We start from the raw sequence: 14364 nt of genomic DNA on the forward strand, positions 1-14364 counted from the left end.
CCCCAGACCATCTCTAGCGGTTTACTGTCACCCCAGAAGATGTGCTGTGTGACTCCTGCATTGAGATCCCGTGCCGGGCCCAGAAGTCCTGCCTCACCTGCCTGGTGTCGTACTGCGAGGCCCACCTCAGACCCCACCTGGAGAACCAGAGGTTCCAGAATCACCGACTGGTGGAGCCCTTACAGGACATTGAGTGTCGCACCTGTGAGGAGCACCGGCTATCGCTTGAACTATACTGCCTGACGGACGGCTGCGGTGTGTGTGTGTGCTGCGAGTGTGAGGGACAGGGGCATCTGGGGCACAGTACTGTACCTGTAGAGGAGGCTCGAAGACAGATCCAGGTATTGGTAACATTTATATTTTACCAGTGGAGGCTGGTAGAGGGGGAACTAGGGAGGACTGGATTCTTTGTAATGGCTGAGCCCTTCCTCCCCTTTCTCTCTCTCTCTCTCCTCCACTGATACATACAGACACACAACACACTTCCATTTCACAGACAGTGAGTGATAACTGTATGAGTGCCCCCTTTTCTCTGGCATGGACATGTTGTTTTGGGTGGTTCCATGAAAACACTGGCTTTTGCAGCCCTTTGATATTTTAAGTAGAAATTGTGCACCAATATTACATTTTAAAAGCTTGTTATATTAAATGAAGTGTCCTTTAATATAGACCACATGGAGAATTCAATACATCTTTAATATGAATATAATCTTTATTACCCAGAAGGGGAATTCTCGCAAAAGTTTGAATCCATGAATCTGTCCACGGCAGATTAATGTGAAAAGCTATTTGTTAAAGTGCCAAAATTAACAATTTTGACATGTCACCCGCTGTGAACTTCTGGGAAGATTTGAACCCACTTAACCCAACATTCAGCATCATTGTAAAGCCCTGGTTATGTTGATGACAATGCCTTATCTGGAGATGATTATTTATTTCATGTGATTAGTGATTATTACGTTGGCCCTTCATTTTAAGGTCCAACCCTGTTACGTGAACTGAAGTCTCGATTTAATATGGTGAAACTATTCAACAGGAAATGGTCAACCCTGTTACGTGAACTGAAGTCTCGATTTAATATGGTGAAACTATTCAACAGGAAATGGTCTACCCTGTTACGTGAACTGAAGTCTCGATTTAATATGGTGAAACTATTCAACAGGAAATGGTCAACCCTGTTACGTGAACTGAAGTCTCGATTTAATATGGTGAAACTATTCAACAGGAAATGGTCTACCCTGTTACGTGAACTGAAGTCTCGATTTAATATGGTGAAACTATTCAACAGGAATGGTCTACCCTGTTACGTGAACTGAAGTCTCGATTTAATATGGTGAAACTATTCAACAGGAAATGGTCAACCCTGTTACGTGAACTGAAGTCTCGATTTAATATGGTGAAACTATTCAACAGGAAATGGTCAACCCTGTTACGTGAACTGAAGTCTCGATTTAATATGGTGAAACTATTCAACAGGAAATGGTCAACCCTGTTACGTGAACTGAAGTCTTGATTTAATATGGTGAAACTATTCAACAGGAAATGGTCAACCCTGTTACGTGAACTGAAGTCTCGATTTAATATGGTGAAACTATTCAACAGGAAATGGTCAACCCTGTTACGTGAACTGAAGTCTCGATTTAATATGGTGAAACTATTCAACAGGAAATGGTCAACCCTGTTACGTGAACTGAAGTCTCGATTTAATATGGTGAAACTATTCAACAGGAAATGGTCAACCCGGTTACGTTCAACTCCGTTGCCTTATTTGGCACTCAGCAGTTGAAACAATAATAAAGTGGTTTCCCCGCCCCTGTTTCGGTACAAAGCTGAAGGATGGGCCTGGAGAAATAAAACCACTCTCAAATTCAAAGGACTGACCATCAATGATATGAAATTGTAGTTTTAAACATGTTTCGAGGCTAAATAGTGTGTTTACATTTACTTTGTTTCCAAACATTGCAGTAAAACAAGCTTATATTTTGGGTTCTGATGGGGTCTGACAGTTGAACTAAACTAATGAAACATTTATAAGTTATATTCTTCAAGAATCAATGGGTACATATAATTAATTTATAAGTAAAACAAATGGCTTCAGCAATGGCCGATTGCCCCTTTCATAGGTACTGCCTGTTCTTTTGTTAACCTCTTCAGATGGGAAAACTAGTTTTGTATTAAGTTATTTCTGACAGAATGTTCAAATTTGGTAAAACCAAACTTTTTATTTTTCTACCAAGTTACACTTCTCAAAAGGCACCGGTTGTTGTGGTTTTGAAGTCCAAAACTCCTCTTTTAAGTGTCAGTATTGTCTAGTGATCCAGGACACGATGTAGGGAGCATAGGATAGGGAGTCTCCAGGCAAATTAGCTTTTATTACATCATTTGTTTATCACAAGACTTCAGTACGTTTCTCTGTGATAAGAACCTTCTGTGTGACATGTGATACTGCCCATTGTTCTCGTCCAATAGGTTGCCCTCTCTCAAAGCTAGTGTAGTAAATAAAGCAAATGCATTTCCCATGGGCTATGCTGGTAACCTGGCACTGGTCCCATCACATGGTACTCTTTAAGAAACAGAGCCCTGTGTGTGTGTGTGTGTGTGTGTGTCTATAGACAGAGCTGCAGAAGAAACAAGGGGAGATTATGAAGACCGTCTCAGTGGCAGAGAATTCCATTGGCAAGCTACAGAGCAACACTGCATCCATAGAGGTTTTTCACTACAGCCGCGTTACTTTGACCATTTCCTCTGATCTTAATGAACCTTAAACACACAGCTGATACAACTAAGCACCTCCTCCTCTCCTTTAAAAAAAAGTATGTCACACATTCTCTCCATACATTCTTTCCCCGCATATTGCTCATTTATCACTTATAACATCGTCTCTGATCTTAATGAACCTCGAAACATACAGCTGATACACATTTACTAAGTACTTCTCCATTCCTCCTCTTTCTCTTTATCACATATTCTGTCCATCTCTCTCTCCCCAGAGCTCGGTGGCAGGGGTACGTGCTGTGATGGAGCAGCAGTTCTATCTGCTGCTAGGGGCCGTAGAAGAGGCCCGGAGGAGGGCCACGGAGGTTCTGGAGGGGGAGCAGAGGCAGGCGCTCAGCCAGGCCGAGGGCATCCAGGCCCACCTGGAGCAGAAGAGCCAAGAGCTGAAGAAGACCCTGGCCAGAGTGGAGAGACTCTTCAGGAACAAGAGGGATGTAGACTTCCTGCAGGTGAGAGACTGGGGCTTCGGGGTGAAACTTATCCTATGTCCAGACCTTGGATCTCCTCCAACCTTAACCATTAGTGGGAAAATGCTAAACTGACCCAAGATCAGCGTCTAGGCCCGGGGAAACTTTAGAGTGCACCAGAGAGGGTTGGGTTTAATTCCATTTCAGTTCAGTAAATTCAGGAATTAAACTCAAATGTGTAGGAAAGCATTGAGGAAAATGAACTGACTGAATTTAAATTGAATTGACCCCAATTCCTGGTGAGTGTCACACATGAAATGAAACAGAACACATGCAGCTAGTGTTGTTGCTGAAAAGCACAATATCAACCTGCTGCCTTCAAGTCTCCTGTGTCATGATACTGTGAGAGGTATTTTATTTATTTTTTACATTCTATTGGTTGATGCTGCGTTGAATATTTATTGACAAGACATTTCAGCTTAAAATGTTGAATTAATTTGTAAAAAGTTTGAAAAACATAATTCCACTTTGATATTATGAGGTATTGTTTGTAGGCCAGTGACAAAAAGAATGGAATTTAAATTCAGGCTGTAACACAATGTGGAAAAAGTCAAGGGGTACTTTCTGAAGGCACTGTAGATTTACATGTATTTTATAGGTTGATGGTATATACTGTATCACACTGCAGTGTTTGGAAATGTATTTATTTTACTAGGCAAGTCAGTTAAGAATAAATTCTTATTTTCAGTGGGCTAACTGCCTGTTCAGGGGCAGAACAACAGATAAGTACCTTGTCAGCTCAGGGATTTGAACTTGCAACCCTGCTGCCCCTGACTGCTCAGGACTCATTCTGAGCCCTATCCTGAGAGGACTAATATCTTAGCCTTTGCCTCAGCTTTCCCCTGTGATCTGTTAAATATTGTCTCGGTCAGTCATTATGACTCGTCTCGGTCAGTCATTATGACTCGTCTCGGTCAGTCATTATGACTCGTCTCGGTCAGTCATTATGACTCGTCTCTGTCAGTCATTATGACTCGTCTCGGTCAGTCATTATGACTCGTCTCGGTCAGTCATTATGACTCGTCTCGGTCAGCGGTTTTGTAATGTTGACAGTGTCCACAGTGTGAGGGAAGTGACAGGTGGGAGGAGCTATAGGACAGGATCACTGTCATGACTGGAATGGAAGTTAGTGGTTTCCATATGTTTTACGTGTTTGATACATTCCATTGATTCCATTCCAGCCATTAGAATTAGCCCGTCCTCCTATAGCTCCTCCCACCAGCCTCCGCTGCTTACCATAGACACTTCATTTAGATTTTGAAAGGATTTGATAGATATTAATAGTATAGCCAAGAACCTACCAAGTCTATTCAAGGGAAAGCAATACTACCATATTGCTTTAACCTATCTGAAATGTCTCGGGGGTAGAGGTTTGGGGTTATTTCTGGACGGAGCCCTATTTTGCATCCCAAATGGCACCCTAGTTCCCATATAGTGCACTACTTTATAGTATACTACTTTCATGCTGTGATGGAGCAGCAGTAGTGCACTATAAAGGGCATAGGATGTCATTTGGGAAGCAGATATAGCTGTCTTAGTAGTGTGACAGTAGTGTGAGTGGCTCCTCCTGCTGGTGAATGTAGGAATACTCTGAGTGGAAGACGGGGGCTGTGGATGTCTGTCTGCCTGGGCTCTACGTCGGCCTCACAGATCGCCTGGCCTCCTTCAGCTGCCTGCTCACTGAGTCCACCCAGGAACTGTGTGACCAGCTCAAGGCTACCTACAGGGACAAACTGAAGGACATCTGCAGGACTGGTGATGAGTGTACACATTTTAACCAGGGCTGTGTTCATTAGGCACCAAACACAACAAAACTATAGAAGCCTGGAAAAACTGCTCATTTTCCTTTGTTTGTTTTTTTGTTGACATATGCTGTTTCATGACATAATGAAAACGACCCAAGTTGTTAGTGTAAAAGAGAATATTCTCCCAATGACTTAGCTAAATAAAAGTTAAATAACGGTTGGATAAGTAACCATAGTCTTCCCAATGCATTGTATTATAGAGAGTTCTCTATGTATTACCTGGAGGATAACTTCTCTTTCTCCTACACTGACCTACAGAGAAACTGGGCATTACAACCATGGTCCATCCCAAGATGTCAAAGTCTTTTTCACTGCCTGAGCCTGAGATGCGAGACGACTTCCTCACGTGTAAGATGTCTTTTTTATTGCATTTCTAAGCAACCATTTCTAATTTGATTTGCATAGCTAGTGCTCTTCACAATGAGCTAACCCTTTTGAGAAATAGCCTGACTTGGTGTAACCTTTCACATGTGTTATAGCGACTGAGGTAGTCTTTGAATACGTATGTGTGTGTTTGTATTGTCCCTGCATGTGTCCTGTGCTGGCGACAAATCCATTTTCCCCTCTGACGATTAATAAAGTTTATTCAATTAAATGTGTCTACTTGGCAGATGCCAACAGTCTGACCTTTGACCCAGACACTGTCCACAAGTTCCTGAGACTAACCGAAGACGACAGGAAGGTGACCAACACCACGCCCTGGCAGCACAGCTACCCAGACACGCCCGAACGCTTCGAGTACTGGCGCCAGGTGATGACCTCAGAGAGCCTCTACCTGGGCCGACACTACTTTGAGGCAGAGCTGAGTGGGGAGGGCGTGCACGTGGGACTCACCTACAAGAGCATCGACCGGAAAGGCGTGGAGAGAGGCAGCTGCATCACAGGAAATGACTTCTCGTGGAGCCTCGGAAGGGAGGGGCGGAGCTTTTCCACTTGGCATGCTGATATGGAGGCGGTCGTGGAAGCCACAAATGTGTTCATGAGAATCGGCGTCTACATCGACTTTGACTCAGGCTCATTAGCTTTCTATGGTGTGACTGACATCGCTATGATACTCCTCTACAGGTACAAGGCTGAGTTCATGGAACCCTTGTATCCTACTGTCTGGCTCTCAAAGAAGGACAGTGTGGTTTTATTGGTTGGTCCTAAGGACCCCCCACTAATGAAGAGCTCAACTCTGCCTGCCACCCCCATCACTCCCATGGCAACATCAGCTCCTGTCAGTCCAGAATCATAATACTTTGACTGCAGAAGTGTAGTTAGGTTAGAGAGGCGGACCAGTACACATTTCTGTTACAATAAAGTATCTATTCTATTCATAAGCAGTTGCCTTAAGTGACTGATACTGTACTTATTTAACAGGACACAGCATCAAGTATCACAAGACAACAGACAGGGACTTTACAGGGGGTATCTGCACTCATCCAGGACCTATATACTAGGCGGTGTCAAGAGGAAGGCCCAAAAAATTCTCCAGATTCCAGTCACCCAACTGATAGACTGTTCTCTCTACTACCGCACGGCAAGCGGTACCGGAGCGCCAAGTCTAGGTCCAAAAGGCTCCTTAACAGCTTCTACCCCCAAGCTATAAGACTGCTGAACAATTCATCAAATAGCCACCCAGACTTTGTTTTTACACTGCTGCTACTCGCTGTTTATTATCTATGTACAAAATGACCTTGACTAACCTGTACCCCTGCACATTGACTTGGTACCGGTACCCCCTGCACATTGACTTGGTACCGGTACCCCCTGTATATAGCCCTGTTATTGTTATGTCATTTTATTGTGTTACTTTTTATTTAACTTTTTACTTTAGTTTATTTTAGTAAATATTTTCTTAACTCTATTTCTTGAACTGCATTGTTGGTTAAGGGCTTGTAAGTAAGCATTTCACAGTAAGGTCTGGACCTGTTGTATTCGGCGCATGTGACAAGTATAATTTGATTTGATATAGAACAAAACATGACACTGAGGGATTGAGTAATAACCTTTAACTGCCCTTTTTATTGGAACAGGTTAGCATGTGACTGACTTGCTAACTACTGTGATTGGTCTTTCATATGCAAAAACATACTATGTTTATTTGACATTGTGCTGAGTACTAACTACCAAGATGAGTTCAAGGGCTGTCTTTCATTGTTGTGTCAATGTTCAATCCAATGTAAATCATATTAACAATGTGACAAAGCTTTTGTCAAATCTTTTTAGAATTGATTTACAAATATGAATTGCTTGACTTTTTAAAATACCTATTACTTAATATGAAATTAAGCATGAAACATATTATTTTTACATTTTAGATACATTACCTAAGAAACCAAAGAAATTATTCTCATAAGAATGTGCACAAAATATTTACAGATACCATGACACAGTCTCAGGCAGAGAAATCGATTGAGGTCTCGTTCTCATCATACGCAGGATTAACAAAATGCACACCTGACGGCGTCAGGGAGATAGAGTTGGCGGCTTCAGTCCCATAGATACCTGGTACTTCGGGCATCATGGTGGGCTTGTCGAAGATGGGGTTTTCAAAGCCGTGGTCCGTGAAGTCCCCTATCTCCTCCTGGCTTCTCCTTAAGCTGCTCAGAGAAGGGATGGAGATGGTGGGCATGGTTGGCATTTTTATGACGCCTCTGCGGAAGAGGACAGCCAGGAGGGGGAGACCAATGACTACTATCAGGATGCCGAACACGGCTCCCACCACAACTCCTGCGTTGTCCCCTGCCCCGTCACCACTGGTGGCCCCAGAAGAGGCCTGGAACTCAGCCCCGGTTATGCCCAGGTTTGAGCCTTGGGCTTGTACGTCCTTCAATATGTCCCGAGCCAGGGCCTCTGCCACCGCACCAGACTCCCCATCCAGGAGCACGATCTGGATCTCAGCTGCAGCCGCACGTGGAATCACCCCGAGGAAATACTGAGATTTGAGCACCTTGGACATGCCTAGCTGAATGGACTGGTACGAGGGCAGACCAAGGAAGAGGTGCTGCAGTCGATTCCGATAAGACTCAAGGATGAAGCCTGAGGAATACTGGATGGTGACGATGGCGCTGCACACGTCACAGCAGTGTCCTATGGGGTACAGTGGCTTCTTACAGCTCATAGGAGCGCATGTCACAGTGCCGCAGATCCTGTTGTGATTCGCAGAGTTCCCACAGTCACAGCCAGAGGCATCACTGCAGCCAGAAGCCCCGACGCTGGGGGATGAGGTTCCATGGAACTGCAGCCGGCCAGAGTGTGAGCCCAGATAATGGGTGAACTCCGAGCTGCTGCTGAACTTCTTCCCCAGAACGGACACACTCTGGACAGGGACGCTGGGCTGGTTGGAGGTGGTGTCCACGCGGAACGAGGAGCCAGCGCGGAACAACACGTTGTCATACTGGCAGGGTACGCTCTCCTCGTGTACCGAGAACAGGAAGCGACCTTTCTCCAGGTCGTCTGAAGACTCTGCCGCCTGCCACAGCGCCGGGTCGAACCACTGCAGAGACTCTGCATCTTTGAACTGGGCGGTGACGCCGGCCCCGCAACCGGGGTCCCCTCCATTACTGACCGTGAAGCCACCCCCCGAGGGAAGGATGAACTCTCCGTCCACCGGTAGCCGGATCTCCTGGACAGAGTGGACCGTCTCCACATACACAGACACTTTCCTCTGAGCCGAGAACTGCACTATGTCGTTACCGCAGGGCACGGACCCTTTGTCCCAGTTGGTCTTGTTTTCATAGTTAGTGTCGGGTATCCACTGCTTGTACAGGGCGTCAGCTGCCCCGAACAGACAGAGACCGAGGAGAAGAAACCTGGCTGGTGTATTTGGCATCCTGAATGCTTGTGACAGAAGTGGATGAACTACGGGGTGACCTTTGTCTCTGGCAGTGTGACTGTCACATGAGGGAGTGAGTGCACAGGTTCCCAGATTATGAAGTTGATGATCTCTGGTAGACTCATCTTTACCAGCTGGTCACCAGCTTGGTCAAAGATTAACTGCTGCTGCAGCCGCAGCAATTACACTCCAAAATAACAGTGTAGATGTCTCTATGAAAGAAAAGTGATTTGATTTAGGCCTACACCTTTTCATAGCCTTTATGCCTAAAAACTGTATGGTGAAAACTGTATAGTGTTAAAAAAAATTGCATCTACAGTAAAAGTAAAAGCCGCTATAGTGATGTTTCTTGTGACCAGCGGTGGAATTGATTTTTTTTTAAAGTCATTGGGAACTCATCAATGTTAAATCTAAACATTCTATGTAAAAAAAAAAAAAAAAAGATTTGTCAAACTGTTCCCATATACTTACCAGTCATTTAAGGCAGAGTTTCCCAAACTCGGTCCTGGGGCCCCTCCTGTGTGCACATTTTGGTTTTTGCACTAGCACTACACAGCTGATTTAAAATAACCAACTCATCATCAAACGTTGATTAATTTAATCAGCATTGTAGTGCTAGGGCAAAAAACGAAATGTGCATACAGGACCGAGTTTGGGAAACCCTGGGCTGCGTTCAGTATGTTTTTACGTTCTCGAACGTTCAATTGAACAGAAACATTTCTGTACTGAACGACCAGTTTAAAAACAGGGAGGGGTTGTGTGTTGGGAAGTACTGTCCGCATGTCCACTGCCCTTTAAAAACGTCACTCATTGCTTAAAGCCACACCCACCAAATGGAAGCAAACCTTCATATTTCCAGTCATTGGCGCAAACATACCTCAAAGTCTGTTCAATAACGTTTTGGAGAAACGTGTTGTTCAGAACTAATCGTTCTGCAACGATTGAACGCACCTCTGATATAGGGTCGTGTGGGCGCTATACATATTGGTGATGGATTCTTTTATTGGGGGTGAGACGCTTTGCAGATGATCAAGGTGGGTATGAAATGAAACCATTACAAATTAAAGACCTGAAAATGATCAGTCTAATCACAAGCAGCAAGTTATGTTCGAGGTAAAGATATCGCTATGAATATGTTTTTATGAATTAATAAATTAATTTATACAATTAGTGATATCACATTTCACATCACATTAGATTTTCAAATCTCTGGTTCAGATCTTTACAAAGTTGCAACCAGGCAATTTATTTTGCACCCATGAGTGGGGTCCTTCATACAAGCATGTTTATTGTTTACCTACACGTCATCCGGAAGTGAGTGTCAAAGATGATGAGACTGGTGAGATCTCTTACTATTTTCAAACAAATAAGTTGTTTTATATCTTTAATTATTGATGACACTATGCCTGGTAACGCTTTACTGTTCAAGTTGCTCTCATGGCGTTTTTCTTAGCGAACTTTGTTGCCCTACTTCAGTGAGCCTTACTAGCTAACTGTTAGCTAGCTCGCTCACTTAACTTCACTTGTTCTTTTAGCTAGCTAGCTACGTTTTTATGAAATTATTTCAATAGATAAACCTTTGTAATGTTTTAAACCGAACTATTTCGCTAGAATGCACAAATGACCCCAGAGCCATCTAATTAGTGTGTCACTCACTGTCATGTCAGGTAGCTGTAAGCTACTACTGTAACTATCTAAGTAGCGTTAGCCACCTCAACATGAGCCTTGTTTGACAGCTCATTTCTTTCTTGAAAGGATTCACAGGAGGCAGATGCTCCACTCTTTGGTGACGATGATGATGCCCCCACCGCCACCAGACAGAAGAAATCAGAAATCAAGTGCGTTTTGGAAGTTGATTCACTAATTGATGAGGAGTAACAGAACAAACTGATATTGTCATTTCAACCCGTATCACCTATTCCGATTTACCAGAACAAGAGATGTTGTTTTGCTGTATCCCTCTCTCGTGTGTGTATGTATGTATGTATGTATGTATGTATGTATGTATGTATGTATGTATGTATGTATGTATGTATGTATGTATGTATGTATGTATGTATGTATGTATGTGTATATATATTACACACATATGTGTGTGTGATCAAAACCTGCTCTTGTTTTAGGCATCCCCTGGCCACGTTCTTCCATCTCTTCTTCCGCACCAGTGCCATCTTAGTCTACCTACTGTGTGAAATCCTGAGCAGTAGTTTCATCGTCTGTATGGTCACCATCATCCTCCTCCTTTCATGTGACTTCTGGACAGTCAAGGTGGGTGGGTTGTCACAGTTTGATGTGGTACAACTTTATTTGGTCATACCCTTTTCACACTATCGTGTTGGCCTGGATATTTTCTTTTCACGTTGCCCTTTCCCACATGTTTCCAGCGATTGTTGGATGTGTAACCAGGCCAGGCTAGCACAGCTTGACAGAGTAGTGTGAAAAGGGTCAAAGTTGCCTTTGTTTTATAGGTCCAGTTGGTCAGTGATCCCATTGTGTTTCTTTCTCAGAATGTGTCTGGCAGGTTGATGGTGGGCCTCAGGTGGTGGAACCAGGTGGATGAGGATGGACAGAGCCACTGGGTGTTTGAGTCCAGACCAGTACGGTTGCAGTATAGTCCATGACTGTATTTGTATTTATTACGGCTCCCCATTAGCTGCTGCCAATGCAGCTGCTACTCTGCTTGGGGTCCAAACACATTAAGACACTTACATATAAAACAAAAGATAAAACAGTACATCATATAACCACTACATATCTACAATACAAAATGTATAATACCATATTACAATATACGTATGTGCTAGTATTTGTATGCGTGTGTCTGTACATTTGTGTGTCTCTTCACAGTTCCCACTGTTCCATAAGGTGTATTTTTATCTATAAAAAAAAAAAAGTCTGATTCTACTGCTTGCATCAGTTACCTGATGTGGAATAGAGTTCCATGTAATCATGGCTCTATGTAGTACTGTGCGCCTCCCATAGTCTGTTCTGGACTTGGGGATTGTGAAGAGACCTCTGGTGGCATGTCTTGTGGGGTATCCATAGGTGTCTGAGCTGTGTGCTAGTAATTTAAACAGAAAGATCGGTACATTCAGCTTGTCAACACTTCTTACAACAACAAGTAGTGATGAAGTCAATCTCTCACGCACTTTGAGCCATGAGAGATTTACATGCATATCATTAATGTTAGCTCCCCGTGTACATCCAAGGGCCAGGCATGTTGCCCTGTTCTGAGCCAATTGTAATTTTACAAAGTCCCTCGTTGTGGCACCTGACTACACTATTGAACAGTAGTCCAGGTGTGACAAAACTAAGGCCTGTAGGAGCTGCCTTGTTGATAGTGTTGTTAAGAAGGCAGAACAGCACTTTATTATGGACAGACTTCTCCCCATCTTAGCTACTGTTGTATCAATATGTTTGGACCATAACAATTTACAATCCAGGGTTACGCAAGCAGTTTAGTCACCTCAATTTCCACATTATTCATTACAAGATTTAGTTGAGGTTTAGGGATTGATTTGTCCCAAATACAATGCTTTTAGTTTTAGAAATATTTAGGACTAAGTTATTCCTTGCCACCCGTTCTGAAACTAGCTGCAGCTCTTTGTTATGTGTTGCAGTTATTTCAGTTGCCGTAGTAGCTGACGTGTTGAGTCATCCTCATACATAGACACACTGGCTTTACTCAAAGACAGAGGCATGTCGTTAGTAAAGATTGAAAAAAGTAAGGGGTCTAAACAGCTGCCCTGGGGAATTCCTGATTCTACTTGGATTATGTTGGAGAGGCTTCCATTAAAGAACACCCTCTGTGTTCTGTTAGACAAGTAACTCTTTATCCACAATGTATCAGGGGGTGTAAAGCCATTACACGTATGTTTTTCCAGCAGCCGACTATGATCAATAATGTCAAAAGCCGCACTGAAGTCTAACAAAACAGCCCCCACAATCTTTTTATCAATTTCTCTCAGGCAATTTGTTTACTGTAAAATAGCATTGTATCTGGTCAAGAAGGTTACTAAGGGTTGGTAACAGGCTGAGTGGAGTTGTAGTTGTGCCTGTCTATTAGTTTAGTTTTCATTTATTTATTCGCACCCACAAAATATAAGTGAAAGACAAACAGTGCCGATAAACAACAAGGTGGGTTTGGAAATCCAAGAGGGCTTATATTAAAATTGCACCCCCCCAAAAAAAACGGTATATAGAAAATCAGACTGTTCAATCAATTAAACAAAGCACAGAGTCTACGACTGAAAGAATTGCAACAACTAAGACTTCTGTAGACACGTGCTTAATTTTCCCAACTGTCTCTCTAGGCAACCAGTAGAAAAGTTCCAACCAACTCTGAATCACAGATCTTCTGGCTGGGTCTGGTTGTGTGTCCAGTCCTCTGGGTCATCTTTGTGTTCAGTACTCTCTTCTCCTTCAAGTTTAAGTGGCTGGTGGGTTCAGTACCTTTCCTTTCTCCATTTGAATTTAGACATCTCTAATTTCCCACCCGATAATTAATATGTCAAACCTAGTATGAAGCTAGCTATATGATTTAACATAAACAGATACATGCATTGTTTTGGGTTCTCAAAGAAACATAAATAATCACAACGCATTGCATTTTTATGTCATGTCCCCTTGCAGGCAGTGGTGATCATGGGTGTGGCATTGCAGTGGGCCAACCTGTATGGATATGTGCGATGCAAAGTAGGCGGGAAGACCAACTTGAGGAGCATGGCAACCAACTACCTTGGCAGCCAGTTCTTCAAACAGGTATATAGTTCTTATTTAAAAACAGATCATATTAGACATTTCAGCTCATAGGTAGCAATTCGGAGGATAATAAACACCAACTCATTTTTAATTTCGACTACAATTTTATTTCCCATTTGAGATCGGGTTCAGTTGCAACATGGACTACTTTTGTCTGTGATAATATATGATATTTCTGCCATCTAAACATTCATGTTTGTTTTCTTTATATAGGCAATGGCCAAACAGGGACCTTAGAGGTGGATGTGCAGAGAGAAGAAACATTAGCATTTCTGCTAATGTAATATTTTATGTTATCAAGAGGATCTTGCCTTGCTTTAACTGAGGCATAGGCTACTGTTATTTTTCTTAATTCCTGTTGAACAGGTGGAAGGCATCTCTCTTCTGAGGGCAAGGGGTTGTTTCCCACAGAGTCCTACAAACGATGTAGTATAAAACTAAGAGACTACTAGGCTTCTTTGTATGTTTGATTCATTTGTTTTCCTGCTAAATATTCAAAATACAACCTTGTTAATGATAACTGCTGATTGTAATATAAGACATTTGTAAATATTATATTGACATAAAATGTCTGGGTGAATGAATAAAAACAAAAGTGTGTGAGTCAAGTGAGTTGTAATAATATCATGCAAAAAAAATGTCCACACTAAATGCAGCCAATGGAATTTGTCCTTGGAAGTTTGGCGCAAAGAAGCAGAAGCCACTTGACTAACCGTCAACAACCCTTTTAACCTGT

The 14364-nt window shown here is 42.9% G+C and overlaps 3 protein-coding genes across 4 annotated transcripts; 2 read left to right on the plus strand and 1 right to left on the minus strand.

Moving 5' to 3' along the window:
- Positions 1-23: 23 nt before the first annotated feature.
- LOC116365349 (tripartite motif-containing protein 16-like protein) lies at positions 24-14231 on the plus strand (the record flags this gene model as incomplete). Its single annotated transcript, XM_031817995.1, has 12 exons — positions 24-341; positions 2613-2708; positions 2991-3224; positions 4826-4997; positions 5306-5395; positions 5659-9901; positions 10086-10206; positions 10623-10705; positions 10991-11135; positions 11375-13306; positions 13500-13628; positions 13842-14231. Coding segments are annotated over 6 exons (1536 nt in total), but the record flags the coding sequence as incomplete, so codon positions are not given.
- Positions 7027-9303, minus strand: LOC109887950 (protein amnionless-like). The gene has a single exon (XM_031817988.1). It carries the CDS (start codon positions 8862-8864, stop codon positions 7428-7430), a length of 1437 nt encoding a protein of 478 aa, XP_031673848.1. The 5' UTR covers positions 8865-9303; the 3' UTR covers positions 7027-7427.
- LOC116365348 (Golgi apparatus membrane protein TVP23 homolog B-like) lies at positions 9695-14236 on the plus strand. Of its 2 annotated transcripts, XM_031817992.1 has the most exons (8): positions 9697-9901; positions 10086-10206; positions 10623-10705; positions 10991-11135; positions 11375-11464; positions 13181-13306; positions 13500-13628; positions 13842-14236. In XM_031817992.1, the coding sequence occupies exons 2-8, from the start codon at positions 10195-10197 to the stop codon at positions 13863-13865; spliced, it is 609 nt and encodes a 202-aa protein (XP_031673852.1). In that variant the 5' UTR covers positions 9697-9901; positions 10086-10194; the 3' UTR covers positions 13866-14236. The 2 variants fall into 2 exon arrangements, with proteins under 2 accessions (XP_031673853.1, XP_031673852.1); XM_031817993.1 differs by lacking the exon at positions 10086-10206 and having other exon boundaries at positions 9695-9901; positions 13842-14231.
- Positions 14237-14364: the final 128 nt, after the last annotated feature.

Source organism: Oncorhynchus kisutch, unplaced genomic scaffold (genome assembly GCF_002021735.2).
Source record: "Oncorhynchus kisutch isolate 150728-3 unplaced genomic scaffold, Okis_V2 scaffold1220, whole genome shotgun sequence".
In the NCBI taxonomy this organism is placed as follows: Eukaryota; Metazoa; Chordata; class Actinopteri; order Salmoniformes; family Salmonidae; genus Oncorhynchus; species Oncorhynchus kisutch.

Bases quoted from the DNA above. Each gene is read 5' to 3' on its own strand.
- LOC116365348 (XM_031817992.1), top strand. The intron at 10,706-10,990 runs GTGCGTTTTGGA...CTCTTGTTTTAG, and splicing joins CAGAAGAAATCAGAAATCAA to GCATCCCCTGGCCACGTTCT. The intron at 11,465-13,180 runs GTACGGTTGCAG...CTGTCTCTCTAG, and splicing joins GGGTGTTTGAGTCCAGACCA to GCAACCAGTAGAAAAGTTCC.
- LOC109887950 (XM_031817988.1), bottom strand. From the start codon at position 8,864: ATGCCAAATACACCAGCCAGGTTTCTTCTCCTCGGTCTCTGTCTGTTC.